The sequence below is a fragment of the Rhipicephalus microplus genome, chromosome 6 (assembly GCF_043290135.1).
Source record: "Rhipicephalus microplus isolate Deutch F79 chromosome 6, USDA_Rmic, whole genome shotgun sequence".
Classification (NCBI taxonomy): Eukaryota; Metazoa; Arthropoda; class Arachnida; order Ixodida; family Ixodidae; genus Rhipicephalus; species Rhipicephalus microplus.
This window is the reverse complement of record NC_134705.1, coordinates 92720204-92735256: the sequence shown is the minus strand read 5'-3', so window position 1 is coordinate 92735256 and position 15053 is coordinate 92720204. Positions and strand designations below refer to the sequence as shown.

Here is a 15053-nt window from a genome sequence, read left to right as displayed (position 1 = left end):
CTTCCTAAAAAACACTTATCTTCATTTAAAAAACATGGTGGTCCTTGAGGATGAATTTGTTACAGCTGAGTTCTTCCAACAACTATACATACAACAATACACCAACAAAATGTTAAAATACATAGTTTTCTTATGTAATAAATGACATTTCTTAGCTTCTTCGATGTCAATAAACAGTTATCAGTTGCTAAATTTAGAAGAGTCTTTATGAGGAAATATATGACCATTTAATCTCATTGTGGCCAGTTACTAAAACACATTGAAAAAGAAGAAATTTCATTGATAGATGAAAAGATATACCAGTTGGAAATTAGCACCAGCTGTGAACCTTGTGGAAAAACTTATACACAGTAGTGAAGCATGCATGACACAAAACTCACATGACATTACCATGCCAACAGCAATGGTGCATTCTACCAAAGGCATGTTCACAAAGCTAATAAATCTGTAATTGAAAAAATTTTATATGTTGAAATTGGAATTGACATTTCTGAGGCAGGTCCCGAATGCCAGAAATGTACCTGTCCTTGCCATGCAGCAGATCTCGCACCAAACTTGCATTGCATGTACCAGAAATTGAGATGGTTGTGCAAGTTTTCAATACCGGCTCAAGCGATTATAAAAATATGTACTATACTTATACTGTTAGTATTTGACTACTGGCCCTCGGCTGTCGATAATCAAACGCTGGCAGTCAAAGGTCTTGTGGTCACGGTCATTCATGGTCACTGTTGCGGTCGGGACCATGCACAAGAGTGAAAAGCCACGCTTACTCCCGAGAACTAATATAAAGCCTAATTGATGAATAACTGTTGAAAACGTACTTTATAAATAGTATCTCTTTGGCTTTACGATTTTTCACAACATCAATGATGGTTAAACTGGCTGACAGAGTACACGACGTGAGGAATTTAGATTGCAAATAGTTCTCCACTCGAATGACACAATTTTAAATGAGTGAAACAGATCTACTATTCGGAAACTTTCTAATCACCATGCATTGTGAAGTTGCTTCTTAAATTTGATACCTTAGAAAATCTAGCTGATTGTCTGTCCAAACTTGCTGAGAGACTCTCTCTCAGAAAACAGTGAAAGACTACAAACACCACATAGATTCAATGAAGATAGAGGCTGAAGCAGTGCACATTTATTTTTACTTTGTAGTATCTTTTTTGTTCATACAGCAGGTGCCGGTGCAAATTAAAAACGGCAGCAGTATAGCCATGTTCTCGAGCCACATTGTCAGACACAAGCTACAAGTGGACAAATGCAAATAAAAAGTATTTTTACCTGAATCAAAAGTCTCAGAAACATGAAAAAAAACACATAGGCAATGACAAGTTGGAAGAACTTGAACAATAACTCAATTCACAAAGCTGACAGATAAAGGAAAAAGGCTTGCTTAGCACCACCACCCTTCGAAGCATAGCAGTATATATGTTGCGGTTTTTGCAGCACTTGTACAAATAATAAAAATAGAAAGCACACTATATCACACAACTGAAAGTACATACAAGCCCACCTCTAAAAGGCATTTAGCACCATCACAAATTTCTGCAAAAGTCAGAGATTGTTCACGCTTACTATGCCCGACAATTTACACTATATCTACCTCAGGTATAGGAACACGTTTATCATTGCAATTCAGCCCCCCAAAACTTGCATCAACGCACAGAGAGAATCATGAGCTCTGTTGAGCACCTAGTTTTCTAGCACACAAATTATGAAATGCCAGTATAAAGACATAGACAAACCATTTTCCCACAAGTTTATGTCATGTCCTCAGTACTATCCTTGTGTACTTCCCATGCAGAAAAGCTGAACGAAATACTGACATGCCTAAGCTTCATAGATCGACAAAAATTGTGGAGCTCACTCAGACTCGCTCATGAAATATAGTTTGTGCTCAGGGATCACTCGGACTCACACAAACAAAATTCTTCCAGAGCTCGACTCACACTCACGAATATTTTCTTCACTTGCACTCAAGCTCATGAAAACATTTCTCACCCGGCCTCACGGCTTAATCTGAGTCTGACTGAGTGCACCGACCTATGCTCGGCTGTTGCTCTTAAATGACCGAGCCCTGTGCGTGTATCTCACGCCTGCATTATTCAAGGCTCCTGACCACATTTGGACATTGCAGGCAAACAATTGCAACACGTAAATCGATCAGTAGCAATGTGTCTGGTACGACATGCCTGCATGGCAAGAAAGCACTTGAACCTGAAGACTAAAACAAAAAGCTGCGTGCCTTACTTTTGGAAAGAGAAAGAAAGGCAAGTTCGAAGACAGAATGAAAAGTAAAATACGATTATGCATATAAACAGCTGCTTCTTTGATTCGAGTGTTATCCGTGGCTGCCGGATTCAGCGCCTCACAACATACAAACACTATTATGCCAGAGCTGCAATGTGTGCTCAAGTAAAACAAAGAAAAAGAGAGAAGGCAGGACTTGTGATATGAACACGGTATAAAGCTGAAGAATGGCTGTAACCGAAAAAAACAAAAAGGGGGTACAGTGCTAGCACATTCCTTTCGAATTCTGGAGAGAATGTGGTTTGGCAGCTAAGTTCACCTCTTGAGGACATAATAAGCAGTCTTTTTTTTTTTTCTTTCGACATGCTCAATACTTAACATTTTAAAAAATTACCCTGGTAAGACACTTCCTCGGCTTCGCTTCACAGCTTCTATTGTAACCTGAAGAATTTAAGAGTGCACAAGCAGGCCATGTGTTTGCTACTGCACTGTCTCCTAATTTATCGGTGTTTGAGGAGTAATGTTTTTGTGTGCATGTATTTTTGTTTTTATTTTAATTTTCATTCTCTCTCCAACTCCTATTTCCCCTACACATTACAGGGTACAAAACGGCACAGTTGGAAAAAACTTTTTTTTGCTTCCGTGCTTTTTTTTCCTTATTCTTACAATGTGTAAAAAAATTTTTGAAATAGTGCCTGGTGAGTCACGTCTTTTAGTTTATGCTGCTGGAAGTAGTGAACAACACACAAAGACAACAGCTTTCGATTTCAACTGTAGCAACAAAGAAAGACCTGAAAAAAGTCTCAGCAATGACGATGGTGAATACACACAATATATAATAGCTGCCTAAACACTGCTTTCATTTGAAGCAGACCCTTTGTTCGTTATTGAAAAAGTAATACAAACGAAACCTGTTTCCGTCCGTTTGGATTTCTAAAAGTACTCATAAAAAATGAGGTGGGCATTGACAAATCAGCTGTGAAAGCATTTCAATGATTTACTACAAACGTTGTAGGCCCATGTGCTCAGATTGGGGGGACGTTAAAGAACCCCAGGTGGTCGAAATTTCCGGAGCCCTCCACTGCGGCGTTTCTCATAATCATATGATGGTTTTAGGACGTGAAGCCCCACATATCAATCAATCAAAGAATGATTTTCTACAACCAAAAACTATGCTGGTTCACAGCTGCTCAAAATTGTCCAAGTAGACAGGCAATGCAGCAATGAAGGCCACAGATGCATACTACAACTCAATAACAATCATAAGGCAGTGAAACGCAATTCTTCGCCTGACCATGATGCAAGTTGGTTTTGAGCCAGGTAGGGAAGGACTATACAAGAGTCAGTACGCATAGCTCATCCATCCTCGACCTTTTTTGTGTGTCTATCAATTGTTGCCCACAATTCAGGACTGTGAAATTTGTGATGGTATCTCTGGCCACAAACTGGTAGTGCTGTCTTAAACTGTTTCGCCCACCACTATCAATCATCCCTCAAAATATGTTTGCAACTTTGTTAGAGCAAATGATGTTGGAGTACTGGAATAGTTAGAAGACTCCTATAAGTGTTTTTGTAAGTTCTATAAGCATAATCAGAGCCCAGATTATCTCTGGAAATATTTTTCCAATTTGGAAATGCCTTGTATTGAACGCTTTATACCAAAGCGTCTTAAGCAAACTAGTGAAAGAAGTTCTTGGATAACAAGGAAAAAAATTTACCTAAAAAGCCTATTGAATGAAAATGTAAGAACAATAAAATTATTCCTAGTGTACAAAACCAATCAGCTATTCAAAATCTCGTAAATAATTTTATTCAAAATCTCGAAAAGAATTTTAAATTATATTTAAAAAACCTAAACAAAGGTTTTTTGGCATCACGCTCCCAAAATTCCTAATAAACTTCGGGACTGCGAAATTTGTGATGGTATCTCTGATCACAAACTGGTAGTGCTGTCTTTGACTGTTTCACCCACTGCTGTCAATCATCCCTCAAAATATGTTTTCAACTTTGTTAGAGCAGATGATGTAGGGGTGCTGGAATTAGAAGACTCCTTTGAGTGTTTCTGTGAGTACTATAAGTATAATCACAGCCCAGATTATCTCTGGGAATACTTTTCCAATTTGGTAATGTCTTGTATATAACGCTTTATACCAAAGCAACTTAAGGAGACAAGCGAAAGAAGTCCTTGGATAACAAGAGAAATAGTTCACTTAAAAAGGCAATTGAAACGAACACGTAATAATAATAAAACTAATCCTGATGTACTAAACCAATCAGCCATTCGTAATCGTGAAAAGAATCTTAAAATACTTTTAAAAAAATCTAAACAAAGGTTTTTTTCCCATCACACTTCCAAACATCTTAAGGAAGGCACCTCATAAATTTTGGAGATACGTTAACCCATCAACGAAAGCTCGCTCAATGACTCGGGCTGTGCAGTTCTCCATGGCTGTGAGTTTTAATGAATACTTTGCTTCAGTGTTTACTGATGATGATGGCACTTTGCCGAACATTGTTTCGCCATTCAACAGGCCATCTATAACTGACTTTGTAATAATTGAACAGGGTGACTTCAACCTCTTGCTCAATTTGAACTTAAAAAAAAAGCCTTTGGCCCGATGCTATCCCGAATGAATTTCTGTACAGATAAGCTGAATGGAATTCCAAATATTTTGCATTAATTTTTAGGTCTTCCCTTCTCCAGTGTTCTTTACCCAAAAAGTGGAAAATAGCTAAAGTGATCCCTATTCCGAAAAGGGGTAGTTCTGACAATGTAACAAATTATTGGCCTGTTTCAATTATCAGAATTTGCTCAAAACTGCTTGAAAATATCATTTCGAAACATCTGTTAAACTATATGAGGGAGCATAATATTTTATCCAACTGCCAACATGGGTTTCGACAGGGTTTGTCTACAACATCCCAGTTCATTGAATTAGTCCATGACCTTTTGAAAAATATTAACTCACATGCGCAGACAAATATGATTTTCATGGACTTCGCAAAAGGTATGGATAGGGTGTTTCAAAGTAAATTACTTAGAAAAATTGATGTTACGTTCCAAAATCTTATCACAAACTGGTTTTCATCCTATTTTCATTCTCGTGAGAAATTCGTGGAAATCAATGGCACTAAGTCTCCTGTTTCAGCTGTTAAGTCAGGAGTACCCCAAGGCAGTGTCCTGGGCCCATTTCTGTTTTCTTATCTATAAGTTACGTTCCAAATGAAATTGACGTTTCTATTAGGCTATTTGCAGACGATTGGATCATATACAATAAAGTCGACACAATAGGTGACCAGATAAAATTACTCGAAAATTTACAGAAAATAAAAAAATGGTGTGATGAATGGAAAATGGTGCTGAACCCCCTGAAAACAGTAGTTATGACAGTCACTAGGAGGGAAAATTACTTAAATTATACTTATTATAATGATAATCATGAACTAAAAAGAGTTGAACAACATAAATACTTTGGCTTGAATTTTACAAGTGATTTTTGCTGGAATCATCACATAGATTATGTGTGCACAAAGGCCACTAGGGTCCTATAGAGTCTTAGGCACCATTTGCCGTTTGCTACACAAGAAACAAAATGTCAAGCTTACAAAACGCTTATTATACCCATAATTCAATACGCAAAAATTGTCTGGGATACATTCACGGTTACAAACATACTAAAAATTGAAAAAATTCAGCATTTAGCAGTCCGGTTTATATTTAATAAATATCAGTGGACAGATTCCCCATCTTAACTGTGTGTACTAGCGAAGCTAGGCGCGATTCAAGTTAGGATAAAACACGAAAGACTTAAGTATCTTTTTCTCATTATTAATGACCGTGTATAAGGTATGCTGAATATTTAGATATTTTTTTTACTGAAACTTCCAGACATCGCCTTTCAATGTTTATTCCTGCACCAGCTGTTTCCACCGATTGTTTCAAGTACAGCTTCTTCCCAAGAGCTATCAATGAATGGAATTTGTTGAGTGATGAAGCTGTTTCATGCTCATCCATAGATACGTTTTTAAAACACCTAGCACATATTCTTGTTTGTAATAATAATGCTTTATGTGTCTCTGCATGCTCTAGTGCATTTAATGTTTGAGTTCTTGGTTGAGTTATTGGTTGCATTTTTTTCTTTTGACTTCATTCTTGTCCTCTAACTTGTTACTTCTGTATATATTTGTTAACTACGTTCTGCTTTAAGAGGGATCTCTGTGGTTTCATGTACTTCTTTTTCCACTCCTGTAATAGCCCAATGTAAGGGCTGACAGCCGTAAATAAAATAAAAATAAAAGTGGATGAGTTTGCAAGAGCTTGCACACAAAGATACCACACAATATCGCATTCCACTTGCTGCAAGCTAAACCAAAATGCAGTAGAACAGGAAATGAAAACCACTTAAAATGCATTGATGGTTGTGCAGAACAGCCTCCAACTTGGTTTTATATTTGGGAGCTGCCCCACTGTGAGTGTGTTCAAGGAAACAAAAGCCCTGCTAAATGTGACATAGTTTCTCAATGCCTTCAAGGACCCCTGACAGCGAAAGTTTTGTTTGAAAGTTTTTAACGGTAATTTGTAGCTTTGCATCTGGTAATGCCAAAATTATATCGTAAATGCTCTATTGCATTGCATAATTATAGCTAGTGATGTTAATTAGGAACAATTTTGCAACAGTCTGAAACGCTTGCCAAAATGCCATAAGAAACTAGCGCCCCACTGCAAAGCTGCACTTCAGACTACGTGTGCTCAAGCTTCGGTGATACTGAATCACGCAGTCTTCAAATAGGGGTACCCCCAGGCGGAGAAGAATGAAACAATGTAGGTGCGTTGAGCGTGTCCCCCTCAGAAAATAAGAAAAGCATTCCTGGTGTAAGCAGCCTGGCAACAGAGCGAGAGAGGTGATGAACAATAGTTGTCTTTGGGTGCTAGTCGGGGTACTGTATGCACCCCACAAATGTTCAGGACCTCTCCAACGTCACAAGGGGATCCTCTGTCTACGTGACACCATAGAAAATGACTATTGTACCTGAATACTCGGAGGAGCATGCACTCTTACTTTAAAATAAAATTAAGATATCTTTTGGCAAGGCTCACCAGTAATAATCGGTCAGATGTGGCTCCACATACAGGACTAACAAACAACACAAACATCTCGAGTTTCCGAATTTGGTGTAAAAGGTCCTTTAGAGTTCACGTTAATAAGATTCTGTCACAGTTTGACTTAAGAAAAAGTAATGTGATAATGCTTAATGATAGCTGCATTAACACATTACAATACCAAAGCAAAAGTGCACAAACAGAAATTCAGGAGAATATCACTTGACATCCTCCCGTGAGTCTGTCAAAAGTGCTTTCGCGTACTGCTTCGCTTGTTTCATGAACAGCTCTACCGGTAGAGCCCCCCAAAGGTGTGCTTGTATATTCACCTCAAACCCTCGACAAGGCCTCCACCAGCAGGAACCAAACGCTTGACTTTGTGCTTTGTTACAACATCAAAGCAAAAATTAGCCACTCATTGGAGCAATTGCACATTGATCACTCATTTCAACATCCACTAAATGTCAACAGGTGAATCATGTCAGCAGACGCCTACACATCACGTACTGACCCTGCAAAAAGAATAACGTCCGGGTCGTGACTTCGAATGAAGTACATAAACGGGTGGTCGACCGAGAACGGAATACCCATGCTGGCACACCTTGCCATTGCCACCATTCCTGTAGCTGCTGCCGCCTCCGTTCCCTCCTCGTTGACTTCCACGAAGGCTTTGTGAATTGCCGCCGAAATCACGAGATCCCTTTGTCCGTCGATTCCCGAGAGATCAGCTGCATTGTCGGTGAACAAATCCTTCACACCCATGGCACTAAGCGTTCTCTTGAGGTCTATGCTGTACTCAATCTTGAAACGTGGAAGGCTGAGGTCAACTGTTGTTGAATAGAGTCCCTTTAAGACATCCGACAGTTTGGATGGCGTGAGTGCTGCCTCCAACTTCGGAAGTCCGTCGATTTCATGGGGCAGAAGAATCACCATGGACATCTTGCCACCTTTGTATGGAATTTCGATGGCATTTGCGTTTAGGTCAGAGCATTCAGTGTTGATCTTAAAGTGTGACTGCTTGTACATCATGTGGACCTGTTTAGACAATTCCTTGGACGTGTAGAACTCCTGCAGGCTGGTCACCTTAGGATTGAACTGTGTCTTCCATAGGCCCTTGAAGTAAATGGCATTCACCAATACGAGTGCAGTGTCGCAACCTACAACACCACTGGCAAGAAGGTCTTTGATTTTAGACTTAGTGGTTTCCTCTACCCAGGCGTTAACTGCAAGTCTGGCCGCTTCGGCATTGTTCTTGAAATCAACGGGCACAACGGTGCTTTTATAAAACTTCTTAAGCATAGTAAGGTAGCTTTCCAAGACCTTGAATGTCTGTTCAGTGTACATTCGATTAGCAACGTCCAGTGTCACGTCAGGTGCACAAGTTGCGACCTTGGCAAAGAAGTCGGCGAAGTGGGCGTGGATCATGTCATCTTTTGTATGCAAGACATTGGTGATTTCAGCGGCTGTGTTCCCTTTGGCACCAGCAAGAGTCATTGACAGAGCAGCTGCAATGCTGAATGGAGAAACGACAACATTCTTTGTCTCACTGCTGCTTTCAGAAAGAAGTTGCTTGTACAGGTCCAGGGTAAAGGCAACGATTGCTGTGGTCAGGTCGGTTGACATGGCTGCAGTTGGTGTGGCTGTGGTGGGGTATCCTTCAATAATAAGAAATAAGATTTGCTCAGATTAGTCACAAGCAAAAACAATGCATGCACTGAAGTCAGCAAAACTCGACATTGCGGACATTTTGAAACCAACAATGTCAATATCGAGCGTGACAGAAAAAAGCTAGGAGAAATCAAACACATGAAAAGAATGGCAATTTAAGGCACTAATCAGACATAAGCTCGCGAAGTCAGAAGTTCAAAACCACACAGGGTCTTTTTCCTTTTTCTTTTCTTAATAGGGAAATTAGATTTTCAGACAATAAGGAAAAAAAATGTGAAGCGAGCGACGAGCCAACTGAAGTTGGGAACTTATAGGCGGTATGGTGGTTTTCTTCATTGCTAATAAATTGCCACAGACCATCTACTTAGAGATAGCGCAGAAGCCAAGCATGCCACGACGAAATTCCGTTCGAATAGAGATGTTGAACCATTCCCAATTGTATATATAGTTAAAATGCGTGAAAAAGAAATTGTTAAAAAACAAGAAAAAAAAAGAGGTCTGGGGTACGGCCTCACAGACGGCCATCTGCCGGTAATGCACTCCCTCCCCAGAGCAGGATTGGCCACCCTGGTGCTGTACCTGGCCACAACCTCCCATGAACACAGCAATCAACCCTTGGCTCTTAGTCCCCAGCAGCTGCAAAGCAACTGTTCAAGGTGGCGGTGAGACCTGTAACGCAGAGGAGGCTGCTAAGAATCCCTGGGTACGAACAGGCTGCCATTGGCATCTGAACATGGCTACCTTCAACACTAGAACGCTATCTAGTGAGGCTAGTCTAGCTATGCTATTCGAGGAATTAGAGGGTGTTAAATGGGATGTAACAGGGGCCAGCGAAGTTAGGAGGACTTATGAGGCTTATACAGCGCTGAAGAATAGACACTTCCTATGCTACCGTGGATTAGTTGACAAAAAAAAAGTAGAAGTGAGGTTTCTTATACACGAAAATATCGCTGGCAACATAGAAGAATACTATAGCATCAGTGAGGGGGTGGCAAGTATTATAATTAAGTTTAACAAAAAGTACAAGATGAAGGTGGTACAGGCCTACACGCCTACATTGAGCCATGATGAACATTTGGTTGAACGCTTTTATGAAGACGTAGAGTCAGCCATTAATAAAGTAAAGACACAGTATACTATTCTTATGGGCAACTTTAATGCCAAAGTAGCCAAGAAACAGGCCGGAGACCATGCAGTGGGGGAATATGGCATTGGCTTTAGAAATGCCAGAGGGGAGTTATTAGCAGAGTTCGCAGAACATAATAATTTACGGGTTATGAATACTTTCTTCAGAAAATGGGTTAACCGTAAGTGGGAAAACTAAAAATTACATTGACTTCATTCTGTGTGCACATTAAGACATTGTACAACATGTAGAAGTAGGTGGCAAGATTAGATGCAGCAACCATAGAATGGTAAAAGCTCGTATTCACATAGATTTAAAAAAGCAAAGACAAAAAATGATATACAAGAAGCCAATTAATAAACTGGCAGCAAGAAAAAAAAATACAGGAGTTCAGAGTTTTGCTTCAGAATCGATTTGAGGCACTAAATGGGAAAACCAACGTTAGCGTTGACACAATGACCAATCTTATTACTATCATCAAAGAGTGTGCGATTAAAGTTGGAGGTTCAGTCACCAGACGGGAAACTGGCAAACCATCTCAGGAGAGTAAAATCTTACAAAGAAACGGCAAACAATTAAAGCCTCAAATGCAACCGACAAAATAGAGCTAGTGGAGCTCTCGAAGTTAATCAGTAGACATAAAGTAACCCATATCAGGAGGTATAACATAGATAGAATTGAGCAGGCTGTAAAAAGCGGCAGAAGCCTCAAATCTGCGAAGGCAGACTTGTGCATAGGAAAAAATCGGATGTATGCATTGAGAAACAAGGAAGGCAATGTCATAACCAATATGGATAGAATAGTCAAGATGGCGGAGGAGTTCTACAGAGAGCTTTATAGAAGTCAAAAGAACCAGTATGGTATTGTGAGAAAGTATATTAGTCCAAGAGAATTTGACATCCTACCAGTAACGACAGGGGAGTAAGGAAAGCCTTGGAAGGAATGCAAATAGGCAAAGCCACTGGTGAGGATAAAGTAACAATGAACCTCCTGAAAGATGGCGGAGAAACCATGTTGGAGAAATCAGCCACCTTATATACAAAGTGTCTCTTGATGGGAAGAGTACAAGAGTCTTGGAAGAACGCCAACGTCATTTTAATTCATAAGAAAGTAAATGTCAAGGAATTGAAAAATTACAGGCCGATTCGTTTACTATCCGTTCTCTACAAACTATTTACAAAAATAATAGCTAATAGAATTAAGACGATATTAGAGTTCGATCAGCCAAAAAACCAAGCAGGATTTCGTACCGGCTACTCCACAATAGACCATATTTATACTATAAATCAGGTAATAGAGAAATGCGCTGAATACAACCAACCCCTATACATAGCTTTCATAGATTAGGAGAAGGCTTTTAACTCAGTCAAGACATCAGCAATCATAGGCACTACAAAACCAGGGCATCGAAGAACCCTACATAAACATACTGGAAGAAATCTACAGAGGATCCACAGCCACCATGGTTTTGTGTAAAGAAAGCGAAAGAATCCCAATAAAGAAGGATGTAAAGTAGGGAGACCCGATCTCTTCAATGCGATTTACCGTGTGTTTACAAGAGGTATTCAGGACCCTAGACTTGGCTGACGATAGTTATAGTGCGAGAACAAAATGACAGCAAAGAGACAAGAAGGACACGACGCATTTGTCGTCGTTCTGTTCTCGCGCTATGACTATCGTCATATCATACAAACTAGCCCAAGCTACCACACTCCCAGACTGGGGAGAGTTAGGGATAAGAGTTATTGGAGAGTACCTTAGTAAGCTGTCATTCGCTGATGACATTGCCTTGATGAGTAACTCAGGGGACGAATTACAGTTCGAGATTACTGAACTGGACACGGAAAGCGGAAAAGTAGGTCTGAAAATTAATATGCACAAAACTAAAGTAATGTGCAACTATCTCGGCACAAAACAGCACTTTGTGATACGTGGAATGACGCCGGAAGTTGTAGAGGAGTATGTCTACTTAGGACAGGTAATAACGGCGGAGCCGAACCATGAGATTAAAGTAACTAAAAGAATAAGAATGGGGTGGAGCACATTTGGCAAGCACTCTCAAATCATGACTGGTAGATTGCCATTATCCCTCAATAGGAACGTATATAACAGCTGCATCTTGGCAGTACTTACCTACGGAGCAAAACCCTGGAGGATTAACAAAGAGGGTTCAGCTTAAATTGAGGATGACGCAACAAGCGATAGAAAGGAAATTGATAGGTGTAACCTTAACAGACAAGACGAAAGCAGAGTGGGTCAGGGAACAAAACGAAGTTAAGGATACCATACTTGAAATAAAAAAAAAGAAATGGACATGGGCCGGACACGTAGCACGTAGGCAGGGTAACCGGCGGTCATTAAGGGTAACTGATTGGATTCCCAGAGAAGGCAAACGCACGAAGGGAAGACAAAGTTAGGTGGGCCGATGAGATTAAAAAGTTTGCGGGTATAACGTGGCAACAGACAGCACAAGACTGGGTTGATTGGCGGATCATGGGAGAGGCCTTTGCCCTGCAGTGGGCGTAGTCAGGCTGATGATGATGACTGAAATGAACAGCGAGGTAGCTATAGGATGACGCTGACTTTGAATCGGAGTAGCTGGCTGCACACATTACAAAACACATAAGTAATGGATGTAATGAGGTTCGCACTCGAGTTCATGCAAGAACTATATTTGGCAGCTGCATATATCTGCAAAGGTGTGTGTATGGATCTCTGAAACTTATCAAAAGAAAAACGGGATGTCTCATAACTTTTTGGCTCAGAAGTTTTACTATCACATGCTCTGTCACACACACGCAGACGCATGCGCGGGAGATTGACAGGTTTCCAGAGCCTGTATTTGCAAACACCTTTGTTACTGGCATATGCTGCACTCTCGACGGGCACAATTAGCACTGTCAAACTTGTGCACGATAAATCATGAGCTCGCGATGGTGCATCGCGCTAATAGTAGGAAAATTTTTGGAAGCCGACAGTGTATGCGCATTCCTTCAGTCAATATTTATCTCGCCGATCTGTACCCCAGTTCCGCCCGCGTCGGACAGAACACACTTGTGTTCACAGCAGAGCAAACGTAGTCGGCAAAAACCTCGAAACGAAGCACATCACACAATGCATTCTTATATCCATTAGAGTGCTACGTTTGTTCTAAAATGCTACTACATTGTCGGCGATGCGACATCTAGAACGCGATTATCGTCATGCAGATAGGGCACGCAGCGATATATCCTTATCGGTTCTCTTGTATTCAGCGCAGTGCGTAAGGGGGAGTCAAAAGTTTTCAGGCCACGCTGCCATAGATTTACATGGGATAGTGGCCTTTAAACTTGTGACCAGCCCTGCACACCCACAGTAATCGATGCTTGCCGACTCGTTTAGTGATCAGCTGAGCACTATGTTATACATCTTGGGATGTGAGGCAACGAAAACGCAATCTCGATCGTCGACATAAACTAATATACTTCATACACTTACGTTTTCAGGCAGTACTCTCCCAGAATGAAACGAGAATGTCCAATGTAGATAAAAAAAATTCAAAGGGAGGCGTTACCGGCGTGACTGGCTGGCGCCAACGCGTTGTTTACGTCGTGGCTCTGCTAAAGAGCTAGGGACATTTGGGAAATTGTGAGGAATTACGCCCCTCGAATTAAACTGCGTTCGCAGAGTAAACCATATTTTTCAGCTGCTGTAATTTTACATGATGATCAATTTAAGTGATGAAATAGCTAAATCTGAAATAGCCTAATTTCAGTTGTCCCTCGTTGCCGTGATTAAAATTTTTATAAGCGTTCGGTAGCACGGCAACGAGTTTTAATACTAACATTATTTATTAATAATAATAAATTCAAGCTATACATGCATACGTGCAGAAGGAAAATGGATGCTACGAAGAAACACTTTCATAAAACATTCTAGTTTCGGTTTCACCCGATTGCAAATAATTATTTTTAATGTCTACTTAGCGAGTGTGACATCAGAATTATTAACTTTTCAAAAACATTCTCATCAAGATTTTTTTTAATGTCCGACATATCAATGTATGAGATATCACAGCCACAATTTTAGAAAACCACATTCTACAGAAACCACATTCTACAGTTTTCTTTTATTTCATTTCTTCTAAATGCCCAACTTTGCAACTTTGTCTTATTGTTCTGGCCCAACCATTTTTATTTTTCTTGCGTTTTTCCTACGTATACACTATTACAGAAACAATATATATATATATATATATATATATATATATATATATATATATATATATATATATATATATATATATATATATATAGAGAGAGAGAGAGAGAGAGAGAGAGAGAGAGAGAGAGAAATCGTATGATTATGAGAGACGCCGTAGTGGAGGGATCCTAAAATTTCAACAACCTGGGGTCTTTTAAAGTTCACCCAAACAAAATGCACAGAATACTCAAAAGAGAATATGTACAACATAACAGCGTGAAGATATGTACAGCAAACACAGGAAAATGCTGAGGTAATGCACACTTAAGAACGAATACCACCACCAATAACACAAGCACGCACTGCACAGAGTACAACGAAGGATACGAATGTACGGCACACTACAATTAAACCAAGCAAGCCACATGAAAGTAAAGCACAGTGTAAAATATACCACCCATTATCCCCTTCCCCAAGAGAGGATGTCCGCATAGTCACTAATGTTTCAGTGTATGGCGCCGACGCCTGTAGTGGTGACATTTCAACGACAGGTGTCTCAAGGGCAACCGCCAACAACAGCCTGGAGGAGCGTGAGAATCGGCCCATGTACTCTCTTTACAGTGCACTTATAGCACAGTAAGGGCCGGAACAATCATGTGATGACATTTCGATGGGGCATGGCTCAGCGCCATCGATGCAGGCGCCGTGCAGAGAACA

At 40.2% G+C, this 15053-nt stretch overlaps 1 protein-coding gene across 3 annotated transcripts; it reads right to left on the bottom strand.

Annotated features, from left to right (window-relative positions):
- Positions 1 to 1125: 1125 nt before the first annotated feature.
- On the bottom strand, positions 1126 to 13970 carry LOC119167470 (iris). Of its 3 annotated transcripts, XM_037418949.2 has the most exons (3): positions 13632 to 13970; positions 9608 to 9697; positions 1126 to 9015 (listed from the first exon to the last, which is right to left on the bottom strand). In XM_037418949.2, the coding sequence occupies exon 3, from the start codon at positions 8981 to 8983 to the stop codon at positions 7853 to 7855; it is 1131 nt and encodes a 376-aa protein (XP_037274846.2). In that variant the 5' UTR covers positions 8984 to 9015; positions 9608 to 9697; positions 13632 to 13970; the 3' UTR covers positions 1126 to 7852. The 3 variants fall into 3 exon arrangements, with proteins under 3 accessions (XP_037274846.2, XP_037274845.2, XP_075722329.1); XM_037418948.2 differs by lacking the exon at positions 9608 to 9697 and having other exon boundaries at positions 13632 to 13963; XM_075866214.1 differs by lacking the exons at positions 9608 to 9697; positions 13632 to 13970 and adding an exon at positions 9544 to 9563.
- Between the last annotated feature and the right edge of the window lie 1083 nt (positions 13971 to 15053).